Source organism: Notechis scutatus, chromosome 5 (assembly GCF_049901735.1).
Source record: "Notechis scutatus isolate UNSWTSFEM ecotype Mainland chromosome 5, rNotScu1.2, whole genome shotgun sequence".
Taxonomy (NCBI): Eukaryota; Metazoa; Chordata; class Lepidosauria; order Squamata; family Elapidae; genus Notechis; species Notechis scutatus.
Genome location: NC_142013.1, coordinates 5,103,332 through 5,120,892, shown reverse-complemented (window position 1 = coordinate 5,120,892; position 17,561 = coordinate 5,103,332). Strand labels below are relative to the sequence as shown.

General features: G+C 47.7%; 1 protein-coding gene across 2 annotated transcripts in view; it reads left to right on the top strand.

Moving 5' to 3' along the window:
• The first annotated feature begins 425 nt into the window (after nt 1-425).
• GAB2 (GRB2 associated binding protein 2) overlaps nt 426-17,561 on the top strand; it is a 139,246-nt gene continuing 122,110 nt past the window's right edge. The window contains exon 1 of one of the 2 annotated variants that reach the window (XM_087966010.1): nt 426-898. In XM_087966010.1, coding sequence (XP_087822136.1) covers nt 617-898 — 282 coding nt within the window. In that variant the 5' untranslated portion in view covers nt 426-616. The remainder of the gene's footprint in view (nt 899-17,561) is intronic. The other variant, XM_087966011.1, reaches the window with a different exon arrangement.

Genomic DNA, 17,561 nt, shown 5'->3' with positions numbered 1-17,561 from the left:
GGTTGGACTAGAAGACCTCTAAGGTCCCTTCCGGCTCTATTCTTGATGGAAATAGTCTAGGGTTTCCCGCTTGAGTAAGGGGGTTGGACTAGAAGACCTCTAAGGTCCCTTCCGGCTGTATTCTTGATGGAAATGGTCTAGGGTCTCCTGCTTGAGTAAGGGGTTGGACTAGCAGACCTCTAAGGTCCCTTCCGGCTCTATTCTTGATGGAAATGGTCTAGGGTTTCCCGCTTGAGTAAGGGGGTTGGACTAGCAGACCTCTAAGGTACCTTCCCGCTGCATTCTTGATAGGAAACGGCGGATGGAGTCGGCTTGCTAAGCCCACAATGCCTCCGGCCAGCCAGCTTCGCCTCCTCTTTGCAAGTCAGCGGGGGGAGGCGTGGTGTGGCCGGGAGGGTGGCGCGTTCTTGGCTTCCCGGGAAGTGCGAGTCGGCGGAGCGATCCGGGCCGGAGGAGAGGAGGACGGAGCGGCGGCGGCGGCGGCGGCGGCGGCAGCAGCAGGAGGCGGCGGAGGAGGAGGAGGAGGAGGGAGGATCGCCGGCGGAGAAAGAGCCCGGAGGAGCATGGAGGCGGCGGCGGCGGCGGCGCGCCCGGCCGGCCAGCCGGACCCGAAGCGATGGAGAGCGCCGCTGCTGCTGACCGCTTAGCCTGGCCGGGAAGCCGAGCTCCAGAAGCGGCGCCCACCCACCCACCCCCGTCTTCGGCCCAACTCGGATGCGGCTCCGGGTGGCCGACGACGCCGGAGCCTCGAGCCCCTCCGGCCGCCTCCTCCAGGATGAGCAGCGGCGGCAGCGGCGGCAGCGGCGGCGGCGGGACCGGCCCGGGCGGCAGCAGCGGCGAAGTGGTTTGCTCCGGCTGGCTCCGCAAATCGCCTCCGGAGAAGAAGTTAAGGAGATACGTAAGTCCGCGCGGGGGTCTCTCTTCTCGGCTGGGAATCCGGGCGGCGGGGGGGCGTGAGATCCGGTGGGCGGGAGGGTGCGGGGGTCTTGGGTGGGGACTTCCCAGGGGATCTTTGGCGGGGATCGAGATCAACCAGCGATCGAGGGGAAAGTGGGCGGCGGGCAGGCGGGCGGGGGGGTTGCTTCCCTCTAGATCCGAAGCCCCCTCCCCACTTTTGCCTGGCTTCGGCTCTTCTACCCTGAGCCGGATCCCCGCCGGGGAGCCTGGAAGTCAAGGCCGGGCGGAGGAGGGGAGCTTTCCCTCCCCATCTTCGCTCGGCAGGACCCCGCCCCGACCCTCCGGTCCCCGATGGGCCACCTTCCTCCAGCCGGGCTCCGAGGCCAGGCGGGGCTGGGGGGTCAGGAGAGCAGGTGCATCCCCGATCGTCCCGCCCTTCCCGGGGCGGAGGTGGGGGAGGCTTCCCCTCCTGCTTATACCGCCACCCCACGGCCCCGGCGATCGGGGTTCCTGGGCGGGGAGGCCCCTTTCCGGCGGAGCCAGTTCGCTCCTCCGCTGCCGAGAGGCGCGGGATCCCAAAGCGGCCCCGGGGTTGTTGCTATCCGGGCAGCTGGGCTGGCGAGGCTCCTTCTCCGGTCCAGCTGGGGAAGGAGGGGCGGCGATGCTCCCCCCGTTCCCAGCCCAACCGGAGCGACGCTGGCGCTGCAGGGTGGAGCCGCTGGGGGGAAGGAGAGCGGCGTCGTTCAGATGACCGCCGCCGCCGCCGCGTCCTGGGCGGAGCGGGGCTCTCCCCTTCCCGGGGCGGGGGTGAGCCGGGCGGCTGCTGCTACAGGTGGCGGCGGCGGCGGCGGCGGCGGCGTTGTTTGGGTTGGGGTGCTCGGCTTTGCCTTGCGGCAGCCCGCCCCCTAGAGGCGCCGGTGGGAAACGCGGCCGCTCCTTTCGGGAGACCGGGGTCAGGTTCCCACGATCGCGACCTGCTTCCTAGGATCTCGACCTGGACCGGGTTCCCAGGATCGAAACCTGGATCTGGTTTCCACGATCTCGACCTGGGATCTGGTGTCCACGATCTCGACCTGGTTCCTAGGATCTCGACCTGGACCGGGTTCCCAGGATCGAAACCTGGATCTGGTTTCCACGATCTCGACCTGGGATCTGGTGTCCACGATCGCGACCTGGTTCCTAGGATCTCGACCTGGACCGGGTTCCCAGGATCGCAACCTGGATCGGGTTCCCACGATCTCGACCTGGATCGGGTTCCCACGATCGCGACCTGGTTCCTAGGAGCGCGACTTGGATCGGGTTCCCACGATCGCGACCTGGATCGGGTTCCCACGAGCGCGACCTGGTTCCTAGGATCTCGACCTGGACCGGGTTCCCAGGATCTCGACCTGGACCCTGTTCCCAGGATCGCAACCTGGATCTGGTGTCCACGATCGCGCCTTGGATCGGGTTCCCACGATCTCAACCTGGATCGGGGTCCCAGCACCGCGACTTGCACCGGGTTCCCACGACCGCGCGTGTCTCCTCCGAGGCGCTCCGGGCTGAGCTGAGTTGTAAACGGGGCTGAGCGGAGCTCGCTGCGGCTGCTGCACTTGGCTCGGATTAGCGTGTAGAGCGCAAATCCGGCAAGCGGGGGGTTAGTTAACTGGCTAACCAGGTTCGGCTTGTTGTGCACCTGCGGTGGAGCGAGGCCCTGGGGCGGAACGCGCGTTGGAGTCGCCTCCTGATTGATGATGGCACTTTCGCCTCGCGGGTTGTTGGTTGCCGGCTGAAGTTACTGTTTAACCGCGGAGTTTGCTTGCCTAGAAGGAAAAGCGATCCGGCTTCGGTTGAGAGGGAGTTGGGCTGCGTTTGGCAGGCTCCCGTGCAGGCGGCAAGAGCGCTTAGATTTATATACCGCTTTCCAGGGCTTTCCAGAGTCGCCATCTCCCCCCGCGCAAAAATGTGGGTCCTCATTTTGCCGACCATGGAAGGATGTAAGGTTGAGTCACCCTTGAGCAGGTCAGCAGTGAACTCCTGGCAGTGAAATGAGTTAGCCTGCAATACTGCAGTTTGACCAGTGCTGCCAACTCCCCCTCCCTCCCTCCCTCCCTCCTTCCATCCTTCCTTCCTTCCATCCTTCCATCCTTCCTTCCTTCCATCCTTCCTTGCTTCCTTCCTTCCTCCCTTCCATCCTTCCTTCCATCCTTCCATCCTTCCTTCCTTCCATCCTTCCTTCCTTCCTTCCTTCCTTCATTCCATCTTTCTTTCCTTCCTTCCTTCCTCCCTCCCTCCCTCCCTCCATCCTTCCTTCCATCCTTCCTTCCTTCCTTCCATCCTTCCTTCCTTCCTTCCTTCATTAATTCATTCATTCCTTCCATCCATCCATCCTTCCTTCCTTCCTTCCTCCCTCCCTCCCTCCCTCCATCCATCCTTCCATCCTTCCTTCCATCCTTCCTTCCATCCTTCCTTCCATCCTTCCTTCCTTCCTTCCTCCCTCCCTCCCTCCTTCCATCCTTCCTTCCATCCTTCCTTCCATCCTACCTTCCTTCCTCCCTCCCTCCCTCCCTCCTTCCATCCTTCCTTCCATCCTTCCTTCCATCCTACCTTCCTTCCTTCCTCCCTCCCTCCCTCCCTCCCTCCCTTTGCAATAGCACTTAGACTTATATACTGCTTTACTGTGCTTACCAGCCCTCTCTAAGCGGTTCACAGAGTCACCTTACTTCTTTGGATTTGTGTTTTCTAAACCCGCAGAACTGTATACTACATACTGTCAAGCTACAGTCTGGGTCCTCATTTTACCAACCTCAGAAGGATGGAAGGCTGAGTCAAGCTTTGAGCCTGGTGAGATTTGAACTCCAGACTCTAGGCAGAGTTTGTCTGCAATACTATATTCTAACAACTGCACGATCAGGACTCCTTCCTCCCTCCCTCCCTCCCTCCCTCCCTCCCTCCCTCCCTCCCTCCTTCCTTCCTTCCTTCCTTCCTTCCTTCCTTCCTTCCTTCCTTCCTTCCTTCCTTCCCTTGTTTCTCCTCCAGGCCTGGGATTCTTGGTTTCCTCTCCCTGCCAGCTCTGAACCCCGTTTAGCTTTTCAAGATCCACCAAGGTCCAGACCTAGAACGAAGAAGAAGTTTCGTGAAAGTGAAAACAATTCATCCATGGATCAGTTTGCCTTTAAAAGTTGTGGGTTGCTCCCACACTGGGAAGTTTTTAAGAAGGGACTCGACAACCATTGGTCCGGTGGAATGGTATAGGGTTTCCTGATTGACCAGAGGGTTGGACTAGAAGACCTCTAGGGTCCCTTTCGACTCTGTTATTCTGTATGGAAGGGTTTTGCCTCTCTGGATAGGGGGCTGTGATCAGAACCCCTTTTTGCCTCTCTCCTGATCCCACCTCTGTTGCTGTAACTCAGAGGTCTCCAAACTTGGCAATTTTCAGGCTTGTGGACTTCAACTCCCAGAATTCTCCAGCCATCACAACTATGCTGGCTGGAGAATTCTGGGAGTTGAAGTCCACGAGTCTTAAAGTTGCCAAGTTTGGAGACCCCTGCGTGTAACTCATAAAACGACATCCATAAATTTCCGTAGAAGTTTGCCGTCTGCTCAAAAAAGGAGTGATTTTTTTTTTAAAGTCTCTTTGGAGTTGAGCCCAGAAACAAAACCTTGTGGTTTTTTGGGACAAGAGAGAAGTGATTTCTCATGACGGGGAATGTTTTTTTCTTTTTTTCAAGTTTCCAGTCTAGTCTGTGACGCTGACATTTCCTGGTGGTCTCTGCTCCTTTCTGTTGAGGGGAGTTACCTTCTCTTCCAGCGTGGCATCAACTGTGGAACATTCTCCCAATTCAACTTGTTTTTGTTTGTTTTTTCCAGAGAATGCATGGGTGTTTGGCCAGGAAGAGTAGTCCTCAACTTATAACTATTCACTTAATGACCACTTGAAGTTACAATAGCGCTGAAAAAAAGTAATTTATGATCGTTTTCACACTTAGGAGCATTGCGGAAGCCCAATCATCATGTGATCAAAATTCGGGCATTTGGCAACTGACTCATATTTATGACAGTTGCAGTTTTGGGAGTTAACAGAATAACAGAGTTGGAAGGGACCTTGAAGGTCTTCTAGTCCAACCCCCTTTTCAAGCAGGAGACCCTATACCATTTCAAACAAATGTTTATCTAATCTCTTCTTTGTGGCAGCCCCTTAGATTTTGGAAGACTGCTATCATGTCACCCCTGGTCCTTCTTTTCATTAGACTAGAGACATCCCCAATTTCTGCAACTGTTCTTCGTATAACTTATCCTCCACTCCTCTCTCTTTGTTGCTCTTCTCTGCACTCTTTCCGGAGTCTCAACATCTTTGTTATAATATGGTGAGCAAAACGGGACACAGTATTCCAAGCGTGGTCTTACTAAGGCTTTATAAAATGGGACTAATACTTTACGTGACCTTGATTCTATTCGCTCTGTTGAAGTGCGCCAGCCTAAAAGCTGCCAAGATGGAGAAACAATGCCCTAATGTTAAGAGATAATAAATTCAGAACCAACTTTATGTGAATAACCTTCCCGTGCAGGTCTATTCACACAACCTCCCTCCGAAACTCAGAAGGAACGTGCACAGATTATGCGGTGTAAGTGAGGTATTATGAATCAGCAAACTCTTTGCGATAGTCTGGCCAGATTTTCCTGCCAGGAGTGAAGTGATGGATGTGGCTTGGCCACAAATTAGTCAGAACGCATAGACCTTGGTAACTGTGCGCTCCTAATACCTGGAGAATCCAAATTGGATTCTCAGGGCCTCTACAATATCCCAGCGCCATTGAAAATGATTTTTAAGTCAGAGCAGAGTGGAAGGTTGAAGCGTCTTCCTTGCAGTGAAATGAGGAGATAAGTGTGTTGAAAGGGAGAAGGAAAATATTTTAAATTCTCATTCTGAGAATCTCCTTGAGGAGAAAATATTTATAGCTCGGAGCTGAACTGTAGGGTCCTTGGTGCTCTCTGAGTTGGGTTGTTTTCTTGTAGACATTTCATGACCCAACTAGGTAACAACATCAGTGGTAGAAGAGAGTGGGGTTTGTGGAGAGGAGGAGGAGGAGGAGGAAGACTGTGGGGTCCTAGATGCACTCTGAGCTTGGTTGTTTGTTTGCAGGCATTTCATTACCCAACTAGGTAACATCATCAGTGCTACCCTACTTAGTCCTTAAGGTGCCAGGCCACTAGGTTTTCAATTAAAATAACAATAATTCAACGTACATAAATAAAATTGCATTTACTAAAATTATTATTTTTCTCCAACACAAAACAATATTTGTAGGTCAGGGTTGAATTGTTGGGTTCTTTCTGAGCTTGGTTGTTTTCTTGCAAATGTTTAATTACCCAATTAGGTAATGTTATCAGTGCTAGAAGGGAGCTGGGATGGAGGAGGAGGAGGAGGAGGAGGAGGAGGAGGAGGAGGAGGAGGAGGAGGAGGACAAATGTGGGATCCTCGGTGCTCTTGAGCTTGGGTGTTTTCTTGCAGACCTTTCATTACCCAGCTAGGTAACATCATCAGGGCTATGAGAGAGAGGGGTTTGTGGAAAGGAGGAGGAGGAGGAAGAGGAACAGGAGGAGGAGAACAATTCACTGAACAGCAAGAAAGTTTGTCAAATGAGGCAAAACTCACTGTCTCATTTAACAACAGAAAAGTTGGACTCAATTGTAGTGGTAATTTGAGGAGTATCTATATTTTGATCATTGTCCCAGATTATGTTGATATTGTCCCACATCCTTGCAAAGGCCTGGTTTTACGGTCACCCCAACTTCTATGTTTAGGAATTCCTCAAGGCCATTTCTAAGCCTCAGAAGCGATCTGGCCAATGTAAACAAGGCCCAAAGGATGCCATCTGCTCCTCTTAATTTTTGTTTAAAATTAAGATAATCCTTTAAGCATTTTTTTTAAAAGGCCAATCGGCGAAGGAGTCTGGAAAGGATCAAGTCTGTGGCACCTTCAGGGCCTGAAAAGAGATATTCAGGCACAAAGGAAATTCTGAAATATTATTAAATAGGTCACAGTAGGGTCTTCACATTTGACAGCTTTAAGGCTTGTGGACTTCAACTCCCAGAATTCCTCCTCCAGTCATGTTAGCTCAGGAATTCTTGGAGTTGAAGTCCACAAGTCTTCAAGTTGCCAAGTTTGAAGACCCTTGCAGTAATCAATCGCAAAGACTTGAAAAGAGTCGTTGGTGATCTACTTAATATGAAAACCTGTTTTATCTTGCTTGTAGCTCTGGCAAATCAAGCGGAATCTTTGTCACATTTATCCACTGACACACTTAACTCTTCCCCGGTCTGTTTACATTTTGTTAAGTGTGTCACACCCACGAGGAGCATCTCTCTCAGTATGAGGGAATTCCAAGCTGATTTATGGTTTAGCGCAGAGGTGTCCAAACATGGCAACTTTAAGACTTGTGGACTTCAACTCCCAGAATTCTTCAGCCAGCTATGCTGACTGGAGAATTCTGGGAGTTGAAGTCCACAAGCTATGTTGGCTGGAGAATTCTGGGGGTTGAAGTCTACAAATCTTAAAGTTGCCAAGTTTGGGGACCCCTGGTTTAGCGTTTTTTAAAAAACGGACTTGAAACCAGTTTCACAAGACTGCTTGGTAGTCCTCGCCTAACAACTATTTGTTTAGTGACCGTTCAGGGTTACCATGGCGCTGAAAAAAGGGACTTAGGACCGGTTTTCACACTTGCAGAATGTCCGTATGATCAAAATTCAGACGCGAGGCGACTAGCCTATACAGGCAGCCCTCGACTTAACGACCACAATGGAGCCTACGAATTTCTGTTGTTAAGCGAGACATCCGTGAAGTGAATTTTGCCCCATGCATTCAGTGAATTTGGCGAACTTTCTTGCCGCCGCTGTTAAGTGAATCGCTGCAGTTGGTAACCTGGTTGTTAAGTGAATCCGGCTTCCCCGTTGTCTTTGCTTTGTCAGACGGTCGCAAAAAAGGGGGTCACGTGACCTCCTGGGGACGCTGCAACAGTCATAAGTATGAGTCAGTTGGCCAAGCATCTGAATTTTGATCACACGATCACGGGGAGGCTGCGAAGGTTGTAACTGTGGAAAATTATTCTGACCTAGGCTTCACCAAATCATGAAGTAGACTCCTCGTCTTGACAAAACCCCTGTTATTTAGGCTAATGTGAATTCCTATCATTCACATCCAGCAAAGTCCCGGCAAACAATCTTTCAAGGGTGAATTTACAACCACAGACCCTATCGGTCTTGGAGAGCTGCCAGGCTGATAGCTTCCGAGCGCAAGGCTGTACAAAAAAAGACTTGGCAAGGAGTCTGTGAGAGTCATAAACAAATCTTCTCACTAATTAAACGAACTAATTGTCTCCTGCAAACACCACTCCCCTTTCGCTCCTCTTTATTCCTTATGGGAGGGGCTATTCACCATCCACCTGTGCCTTTACTCCTAATTTGACCCTTGTTCCTTAGCTGTTCCCTTCTTCTGGCAGCTCTGTGCATGTGCACTGGGAACAGGCTCCAGCTGTTCTTCTGCCCCACTGATCTCCGACTCCGAAGGCAGCTGATAACTGTCAGACAGCCCTGGCCCCATCTCTGTCTCCAACGCAGAGCCCTCGGCAGAGTCGTCCCCAGACTCCAGGACTGGCCCATGTTCCTTCCCAACCTCCTCACTCTCTGAGTCTGCCGCCAGCTGTGCTGGCCACTGGCGGGCCATAACAAAAACAGTCATAAGTGACTTTTTTCAATGCGGTTGAAGTCCACACGTCCTCAAGCAGTCAAAGTTGATCAACATGGGCTATTGAATTCTCCAGCGAGCAATTAACCAATGGCATTTGTAAGCAGATGGCCTGTTGGAGCTTATGTGCCGTTTTAAAAACTATGTGAGCTTTGGAGAAGTTTAGATTCTGATGGATTTTGGGGCAGTGTGCAGGCAGTTGTGTAAAATTGCATGAGATTGCAAATGTTTGCAAAGAGGCTCATCCTTCAGATATGTGGATTTCCACACCCAGGATTCCCAGTGGTGAGATTTGACGTCTTCCAAATGCTTGGAGGGATCATGTGGAGAAGGATGGGCTAATGTTATCTCAAGAATGCAAGAAATCCCCTTTTAAAGTTTTAGTTTGGAGTGCCGTTTCTCAAGCTGAAGCAGTGGCTTAGAGCTAGAATAGAATGAAATGGAATAACAATAGCAATAGCACTTAGACTTATATACTGCTTTAACAGTGCTTTACATCCCTCTCTAAGCAGTTTACAAAATCAGCCTATTACCCGCCCAGCAATCTGGATCCTGATTTTTACCAACTTCGGAGGGATGGAAGGTTGAGTCAACTTTGAGCCTGGTGAGATTTGAACTACCAAATTGCAGGCAGCCAGCAGGCAGCAGAAGTAGCCTGCAGTACTCTAGCCACTGTGCCACCAAAGCTCAATGGAATGGAATAGAATTCAAAATAGAAATAGAAATCAATAGAAGAACAGAACAGAATAGAACAGAACAGAACAGAATAGAATTCAAAATAGAATAGAAATAGAAATCAGTAGTAGAACAGAACAGAATAGAAACAAAAATCAATAGAATAATAGAACAGAATAGAATAGAACAATAGAAATAATAGAATAGAATTCAAAACAGAATAGAAATAGAAATCAATAGAATAATAGAATAGAACACAACAGAAACGGAACAGAACAGACTAGAATAATAGAACAGAAATAGAATTAATAGAATAGAACAGAATAGAATTAGATTTTAGACTAGACTAGAACAGAATAGAACAGAACAGAACATAATTTTTTATTGGCCAAGTGTGATTGGACACACAAGGAATTTGTCTCCGGTGCACAAACTCAGTAATCACGATCAATATAACTATGAAAAATGTTCATAAGTCTCATGTTTCAATGCTGTTGTAACTTTGAATGGTCACTCAATGAACTGTTGTAAGTCAAGGACTAGGGTTTCCTTCCTGAGCAGGGGGTTGGACTGGAAGACCTCCAAGGTCCCTTTCAACTCTGTTATTCTGTTAAAACACTCCCTAAATGGCTCTAAACTGAAAGAATATTCCATGTTAGGATTGGTCCGAATCGTATAAAACAGGAGATGAAAAGGAATCCAGTGTGCATCTTTCTGAGCGCAGAAAGTAAATTCTTCACTATTTTATACCCTATTATTTTAATTCCAACTTTACTGCTTTTATCTTTTCTGCGCAAGAGATGTTGTATGTAAATCCAGGATAATCCCCAAATCTGAAGTGTTGTCAGCACTTTTTCCAATTGAAAAATAATTATTCGTTTATTACAGTTCATCTATCATGACGATTTAAATGGGTTTAGTCTGAAAAAGATGCTGATGAACTCTCACATTCTTTCTCCTGGACCAGGAAATCTTTTCATATCAGGTTATTATCGGTCTTTCGTTGATTACTGTTTCTGTTCAAATCTGTCAGAAAGGGTTGTAGGGTCTCCTGCTTGGGTGCAGGGTTGGACTAAATGACCTACAAGGTCCCTTCCAACTCTGTTAATTTGTTCAATGTGGTCTGAGTCATTTTAAATAGAAGGAGGAGGAGGAGGAGGAGGAGGAGGAGGAGGAGAAAAAGGAGGAGGAAGAAGAAGAGGAGGAAGAAGGAGAAGAAGAAGAGGAGGAGGAGGAATGAGGAGGAGGAGGAATGAGGAGGAGGAGGAGGAGGAGAAAAAGGAGGAGGAAGAAGGAGAGGAGGAAGAAGGAGAAGAAGAGGAGGAGGAGGAGGAAGAAGAGGAGGAGGAAGAAGAAGGAGAAAAAGAAAGAAAGAATGAAAGAAAGGAAAGAAAGAAAGAAAGAAAATATTTTATAGCACCTCCCTTCCCTGGTTACCTTTCCCTGGGTGTTGAAATAGCTTGACCGACTGTTGTATAAATATTTTGCCAAAGGTGCATTTATAGGAGGGGACGAGCCTTTCTTTTGGCGTCCACCCAAAATTAAAAGTGTCAGATGTTTGCATGAGTGGGATTTCTCGAATAAACAGCACCCACGGCTGAATCTGTTTTTCTACTTTACAATCCAAAAGAGACACTCGGTCGGGCGTTGAGACCACAATATTTAAATTTCCCTGACGATATATTTTTTTCCCCCTGCTCAACTTAGCAGCTTAACGTAGTAGTAGCCCGTTTGCAGAAACCATTAGTAAATATTTTGCCTGAAGACACGAAGGAGGAGTAACATTTGTCCTCACTTGTGCAGGTCACAACCTCTGGAGTGGGTTGTGTGTATTTGTATTTTATGGATGGATCGGATTTTCATCCAGCCGTTACTACTTTAAAAGTAAGTCAAGATGGCAAATATAACAGGTAGTCCTCGACTTACAACAGTTCTTTAGTGACCATTCTCAGTTACAATGGGATGGGAAAGAGTGACTTATGACCAGTGGTGGGCGGCAAATTTTTTAACAACCGGTTCTCTGGGTAGGCATGGCAAGTTGGTCATATGACTGGGTGGGTGATGTCACTCATCACACCCAGCATCACCTCCCGGCCACTCACCTCAAAGGCACAGGTGGGATTCAGCCAGTTGGGGCTAATCCCACCCACCACTGCCTGGCCCCGCCCCACCCCACCCGGTTTTTGGCCTGGTTTTTGGTCTGTTTTTGGGCCGTTTTCAGGCCTTTCAGAGGCCATTTTGGGACCATTTTCAGGCCGGTTTTTGGGCCATTTTCAGGCCATTTTGGGGTGTTTTCAGGATGTTTTTGGCTCATTTCAGGCCGGTTTTCAGGCCATTCTTCGGGCCGTTTTCAGGTTGGTTTTTGGGCCATTTTCAGGCCATTCTGGGCCCATTTTCAGGCCATTTTGGGGGCATTTTTGAGCCATTTTATTCAGGCCATTTTTGGCTGCTTTCAGGCTGTTTTTCGGGCCATTTTCAGGCTGTTGTTCAGGCCGTTTTTCAGGATGTTTTTCAGGATGTTTTCAGGCCATTTTGGGGCAGATTTCAGGCCATTTGGGGGCCATTTTCAGGCAGTTTTTTGGGGCAGTTTTCAGGTTGTTTTGGGGGGCATTTTCAGAGCATTTTGGGGGCATCTTTGGGCCATTTTCAGGCCATTTTTGGGCCGTTTTCAGGATGTTTTTTGGGCCATTTGGGGGGCATTTTCAGGCCATTTTATTCAGGCCATTTTTTGGCCATTTTCAGGCTGTTTTTGGGGCTGTTTTCAGGCCATTTTGAGGGCAGTTTTGAGGCCATTTGGGGGGCGTTTTCAGGCAGTCTTTCAGGAAGTTTTCAGGTTGTTGTTTTTTTGGACCATTTTTGGCCTGGAAAATGGCCAAAAACAGCCCAAGAAACAGCCCCGAATGGCCTGAAAACAGCCCAAAAAACTGCCTGAAAAATGGCCTGAAAATTAATTTCATGGAATCCCAGACTTTCACTGAATTCTGGGAGTTGAAATCCCCACATCTTCAAGCCGCCAAGTTTGAGAAACGCTGTCCTAGTATTACGTCCTATTTTAGCAGCTACCTGCAGTGAATTTCACTGAATTACAAAGTCCATCCAATTTTATATGTGCTCTGGTCCCACGTGCATTTTTTTAAAAAGCCGCTGTCGATCATGGCTCTCAGAGTAAAGTCAAAGCATTTCTCCAGCTTGGAAGCTGTTAATAACAACATGGTGCGGCTGACAAGGGGGAAGGCATCCATTCCAGATGTTGTACCAGATGCAAAGTTTAGGGCCTCCGCTGCAAGCAATAGGTCTCTTGAGTGGGAGGATCCAGAGGGGCGGGGGGAATAGAGGATATAATGCAGCTGTTAACCCTGACATCGCATCCTGTTAACCTGTGAAACAAGGCGCATCTTGGTTTTTTAATATCAATCTGAACCAGTGGTGGGATTCAATTTTTTTTACTACCAGTTCTGTAGGCGTGGCTTGGTGGGTGTGGCAAGAGAAGGATACTGCAAAATATCCATTCCCTCCCCACCGCACTTACCTTAAGAAGAGACTGGACAGCCACTTGTCTGAAATGGTATAGGGCAGTAGTGGCTAACCTTTTTGCATTCGCGTGCCAGCACCCAGAAGGCAATGAACGCGCCCGCATCATCCCCTATGCATGCGTACGCAATCCCCACCCGCCACCCACCCCCACTGCCCCCTTACCTGCACTGAGCCTCACCGCTGATTTTTGACCAGTTTGAGGCCTTTTTTGGCCTTCCAAGGCTTGAGGAAGGCTTCTGCAGGCTTCTACAAGCTTTGTAGGCTGAAATCTAGCCCCGTTTCATCACTTCCTGTTTTTCCAAAAATACTGGAAGTGACGAAACGGGGATAGTTTTCGGCCTACAAAGCTTGCAGAAGCCTGCAGAATTAGAATAGAATAGAATAGAATAGAATAGAATAGAATAGAATAGAATAGAATAGAATAGAATAGAATAATTTATTGGCCAAGCCTTCCTCAAGCCTTTGGGAAGTCGAAAATCAGCTGTGAGGTGCACACATGCACAGTGAGGTTAGCCTGCAGCTCGCGTGGCGGCACAAATGGCTCTGCGTGCCACCTGTGACACGCATCCATAGGTTCGCCATCACGGGTTTAGAGCAGGGGGCTGGACTAGAAGACCTTCAAGGTCCCTTCCAGCTGTATTCTGAATGAAAGAACCTGCTTTCCAGCTCCGTTCTCCTGTGCAGGGCAACCAAAGAAGACCCAGCCAATCAGCTGGGACTCGGGAGGCGGAGAATAGATGAGGGCAGGGCCAATCAGAGGTGGTATTTGCCGGTTCTCTGAACTACTCAAAATTTCCGCTACAGGTTCTCCAGAACTGGTCAGAACCTGCTGAATACCACTTCTGATCCAAACCATTGGAAGTTCAAATTTGATGCTCCATGCGCTAGACAGAAGAATGAAGGAGGAACTGGAGCAGAGAGAAGCTGAAAAAAAAACACCATGGCATAATGAAACAGAGGATGCCAAACAAACCATGGTGTTTTTTTTCCCCCTGCTGACTTCCTGCCATTGGGATGCATAATACAAAGTCGCTGCCAAGAAGCAGTTCAGAAACATGTTTTGGGGAGAAAAAATAAAAGCAGGAATGTAGGAAAATGTCAGCTTCGCCTCTCATTCTAACCATATCTCCTGGTGTAAGATAATTTTTGGAGTTTTTAATTCTTTTTAAAACTTGCGTTTAAAAGTTGCAATTCCTGCGGGAAGGGGAACTTTAGGAATTGGGTTTTTTTTAAATCCACAGGATATATTTTTTGGGGGGGGGGATATAAACCCCAAGAATGAGATGCCACTGACTGCTGGGGGTGAAAAAAACCAAGACCTTATAAATTAAGTGTTACGATACAATAGATATTTTTTAAAAACAAAATTAAAAATATTTTATTGATTACATCATTAAAACATTGGACACGGTGCAGTCGTTCTGACATTCATTTTTGCCATACATACTGAAGTACTGTATATGATACATATCTTATATACATTTATACCAGAGGTCTCCAAACTTGGCAGCTTTAAGACTTGTGGACTTCAACTCCCAGAATTCCTGAGCGAACATGACTGGAAGAGGAATTCTGGGAGTTGTAGTCCACAAGTCTTAAAGCTGCCAAGTTTGGGGATCCCTGATTTATACATTTATACACTTAAATTATATCCATTGTATTATCCATCATATTCCATTGTAATTATTTACATAATCTGAGTTATCCATTCTACAAATCGTAATAGTTTTTTATTCTCCTTTCTGTTCCCACCGTTGGTAAAATTTATTCTATACCTTATGATATTCTGTCTAATCTTTATTTTTCAATTCCAGAGTCAGTCTATCCATGTCAGTACACGTCAGCGTTTTCTTTTATCGCCTCACCTTCATCGGGGATTTCTCTATTTTTCCATTGTTGAGCAAAAACCATTCTTGCTGCTGTGATAATATGTACGATTAAATAGGTCACCTCTTTACAGGGATGGGATTCTACCGGTTCGGCCCGGTTCATGCGAACCGGTAGTAAAAAAAAACAGCTACTGGTTCAATCAAACCAGTTTTTTTCCTCCTGACAATCAGCTGTTTTGATGATCAGCTGTGTTGGAATCCCCTTCCAAAAAGCAGTTTATGGGGGTGGGTGGGATGCAAATATTTTTACTACTGGTTCTGTGGGTGTGGCTAGGTGGGCGTAGCTAGGTGGAATGGCCATGTGACTGGGTGGGCGTGGCTCTTTTTTTTGGCGCAACACCCCCCCTGTTGCTCCATTTTTTTGCCTTCCTGGGCCTAAGGAAAGCCTTCTGGGAGCAAAAACGCCCCCCCCACCTAACCAAGCCCCACCTAGCCACCTAACCAAGCCCCACCTAGCCACGCCCACAGCACCAGTAGTAAAAATATTTGCATCCCACCCCTGCCTCTTTACTGTGTCTCTCTTTCATAATTCCTAGTAAAAATAATTCTGTTTTGTATTCTATTTTCTGCCCAGTCACCTCCTCTAACCACGTCTGGATCCTATGCCAAAACTCCTGTGTTTTTTTTTCTTTTACAAGACCACCACATAGGATAGGTATTTTTGATGTCCACAAATGCCAGCAGTGTCTACCCTGGCGTACAGTTAATTACGTGCAATTAAAATTCAGTGAAATGGAGCAAATCGTATCTTTGGGAAAAGGGGTAGCTTTTAATCAGGAAAGGAATAAAATTCAAATTGCCCCCCTGTTGCCATTACTGTCACTTTTCAACGTGGAAACATATTGTCTGTCCTTTAGCCAAAAGAGTTTTAAAAAGTCCCTGGACAAACCACAGGAAGTCCTGAATTTACAACCTTTAGATTAGATTAGATTAGATTAGATTAGATTAGATTAGATTAGATTAGATTAGATTAGATTAGATTAACAGAGTTGGAAGGGAACTTGGAGGTCATCTAGTCCAACCCCCCACCCAAGCAGGATACCCTACACCCTTTCTGACAATTTAGTGATAATTCAAAGTTACAGCAACACTGACGTATGACCGTTTTTCATACTTATGACCGTTGTGGCCTCCCCACAGTCACACAATCAAAAATTGGACCCTTGGCAACTGACTCATATTTATGACGGTTGCAAGATCCTGGGGGGGGGAGGGTCATGCGACCAACTGTTGCAGGCTCCTGATGAGCAGAGTCAACGGGGACGCCGGATCCATTGAATGACCGTGTTGCTACTATTCTGACCTAAGCTTCCTTAGAATAGAATAGAATTCTTTATTGGCCAAGTGTGATTGGACGCACATGTCTTTGGTGCAAATGCTCTCGGTCTACATAAAAGAAAAGATACATCTGTCAAGAGTCAAGAATCATCAGGTTCAACACTTAATAATAGTCATGAGGGTACGATAAGCAATCAAATCCTACTAGGAAACAGTCAGTATAGATCGTAAGGATACAAGCGACAAAGTTACAGTCATACAGTCACAAGTGGGAGGGGATAGGCCATAAGGAGTGATGAGAAGATTAATAGTAATAGTAGTGCAGACTTTGTAAATAGTTGGACAGTGTTGAGGGAATTATTTGTTTAGCAGAGTGATGGGAAAAACTCTCCTTGTGTCTAGTTGTTCTGGTGTGCAGTGCTCTACAGCATCGTTTTGAGGGAAGGAGTTGAAACAGTTGATGTCCGGGATGTGAGGGGTCTGTAAATATTTTCACAGCCCTCTTTTTGACTCATGCAGTACACAGGTCCTCCATGGAAAGCAGGTGGGTAGTAATTGTTTTTTCTGCAGTCCTAATTATCTTCTGAAGTCTGTGTCTGTCCTGTTGGGTTGCAGAACCGAACCAGACAGTGATAGAGGTGCAGATGACAGACTCCATCATTCCTCTGTAGAACTGGATCAGCAGCTCCTTGGGCAGTTTGAGCTTCCTGAGTTGGTGCAAAAAGAACATTCTTTGTTGTGCTTTTTTGATGATGTTTTTGATGTTACATTTATTGCTATTTGCAGTATCTTGTCATTTTACAATGGTTTTGCCAAATATATATATATATGTTTACTTCCAGTTACTTCCGAAATAAAACGGTTTTCCGAACACAAAATTTACTTCCGGTTTCTTGAAGGAAAAAAACAAAACCCGCTCCATGTAGCAATCAATGGGCTTGCTTCATGACCACAGCCTTCACTTGATGCCTGTGGCATTCGCTTAATGACTGCCACAAAAGCAACCCCTGGTCCCGTCATGAGATGGCCTGCTTCATGAATATCACGGCTTGCAGATGTCATGGGCTGGCTCAATTACAGTCATAACACGAGGACTGCCCAACATGTATGTCACCCTGATGGGGAAAAAAGATCCAAGACTTAGATGGACAGAGGAAACAACTTTGTCAGGATTCCGGCAGTTACTCCAATTAAATCATAGTCTCGAGCCAAGCTTCCAAAACTTCAGTTACCTAGTTCAGGGGGTCGCCAACCTTTTGGACCTCAGGGACCACCAAACTCATAATTTTAAATCCCACGGACCAGAGACCCTGGGAAAATCCCCCCAAAAAGGTCTGCAGGATAATTCCCCACCCCGTTTTCCTACCGATTAATCATTCCTTATTTGGGATCGCAGGATAATGTCTCAAACTCCGTTCTCAAGGGGAGAGAGAGAGAGAGACTTTTGGCTTCATGCAAGGAAATCAGCAGAAGCAGCAGAAGTCTTTCTTTCTTTCCCCCAAACTCTGCCAGAAATGAGTCTTTGTGAGACTTGTCACGCCGGTGCAGCCTCTTGGAGCAGGAGG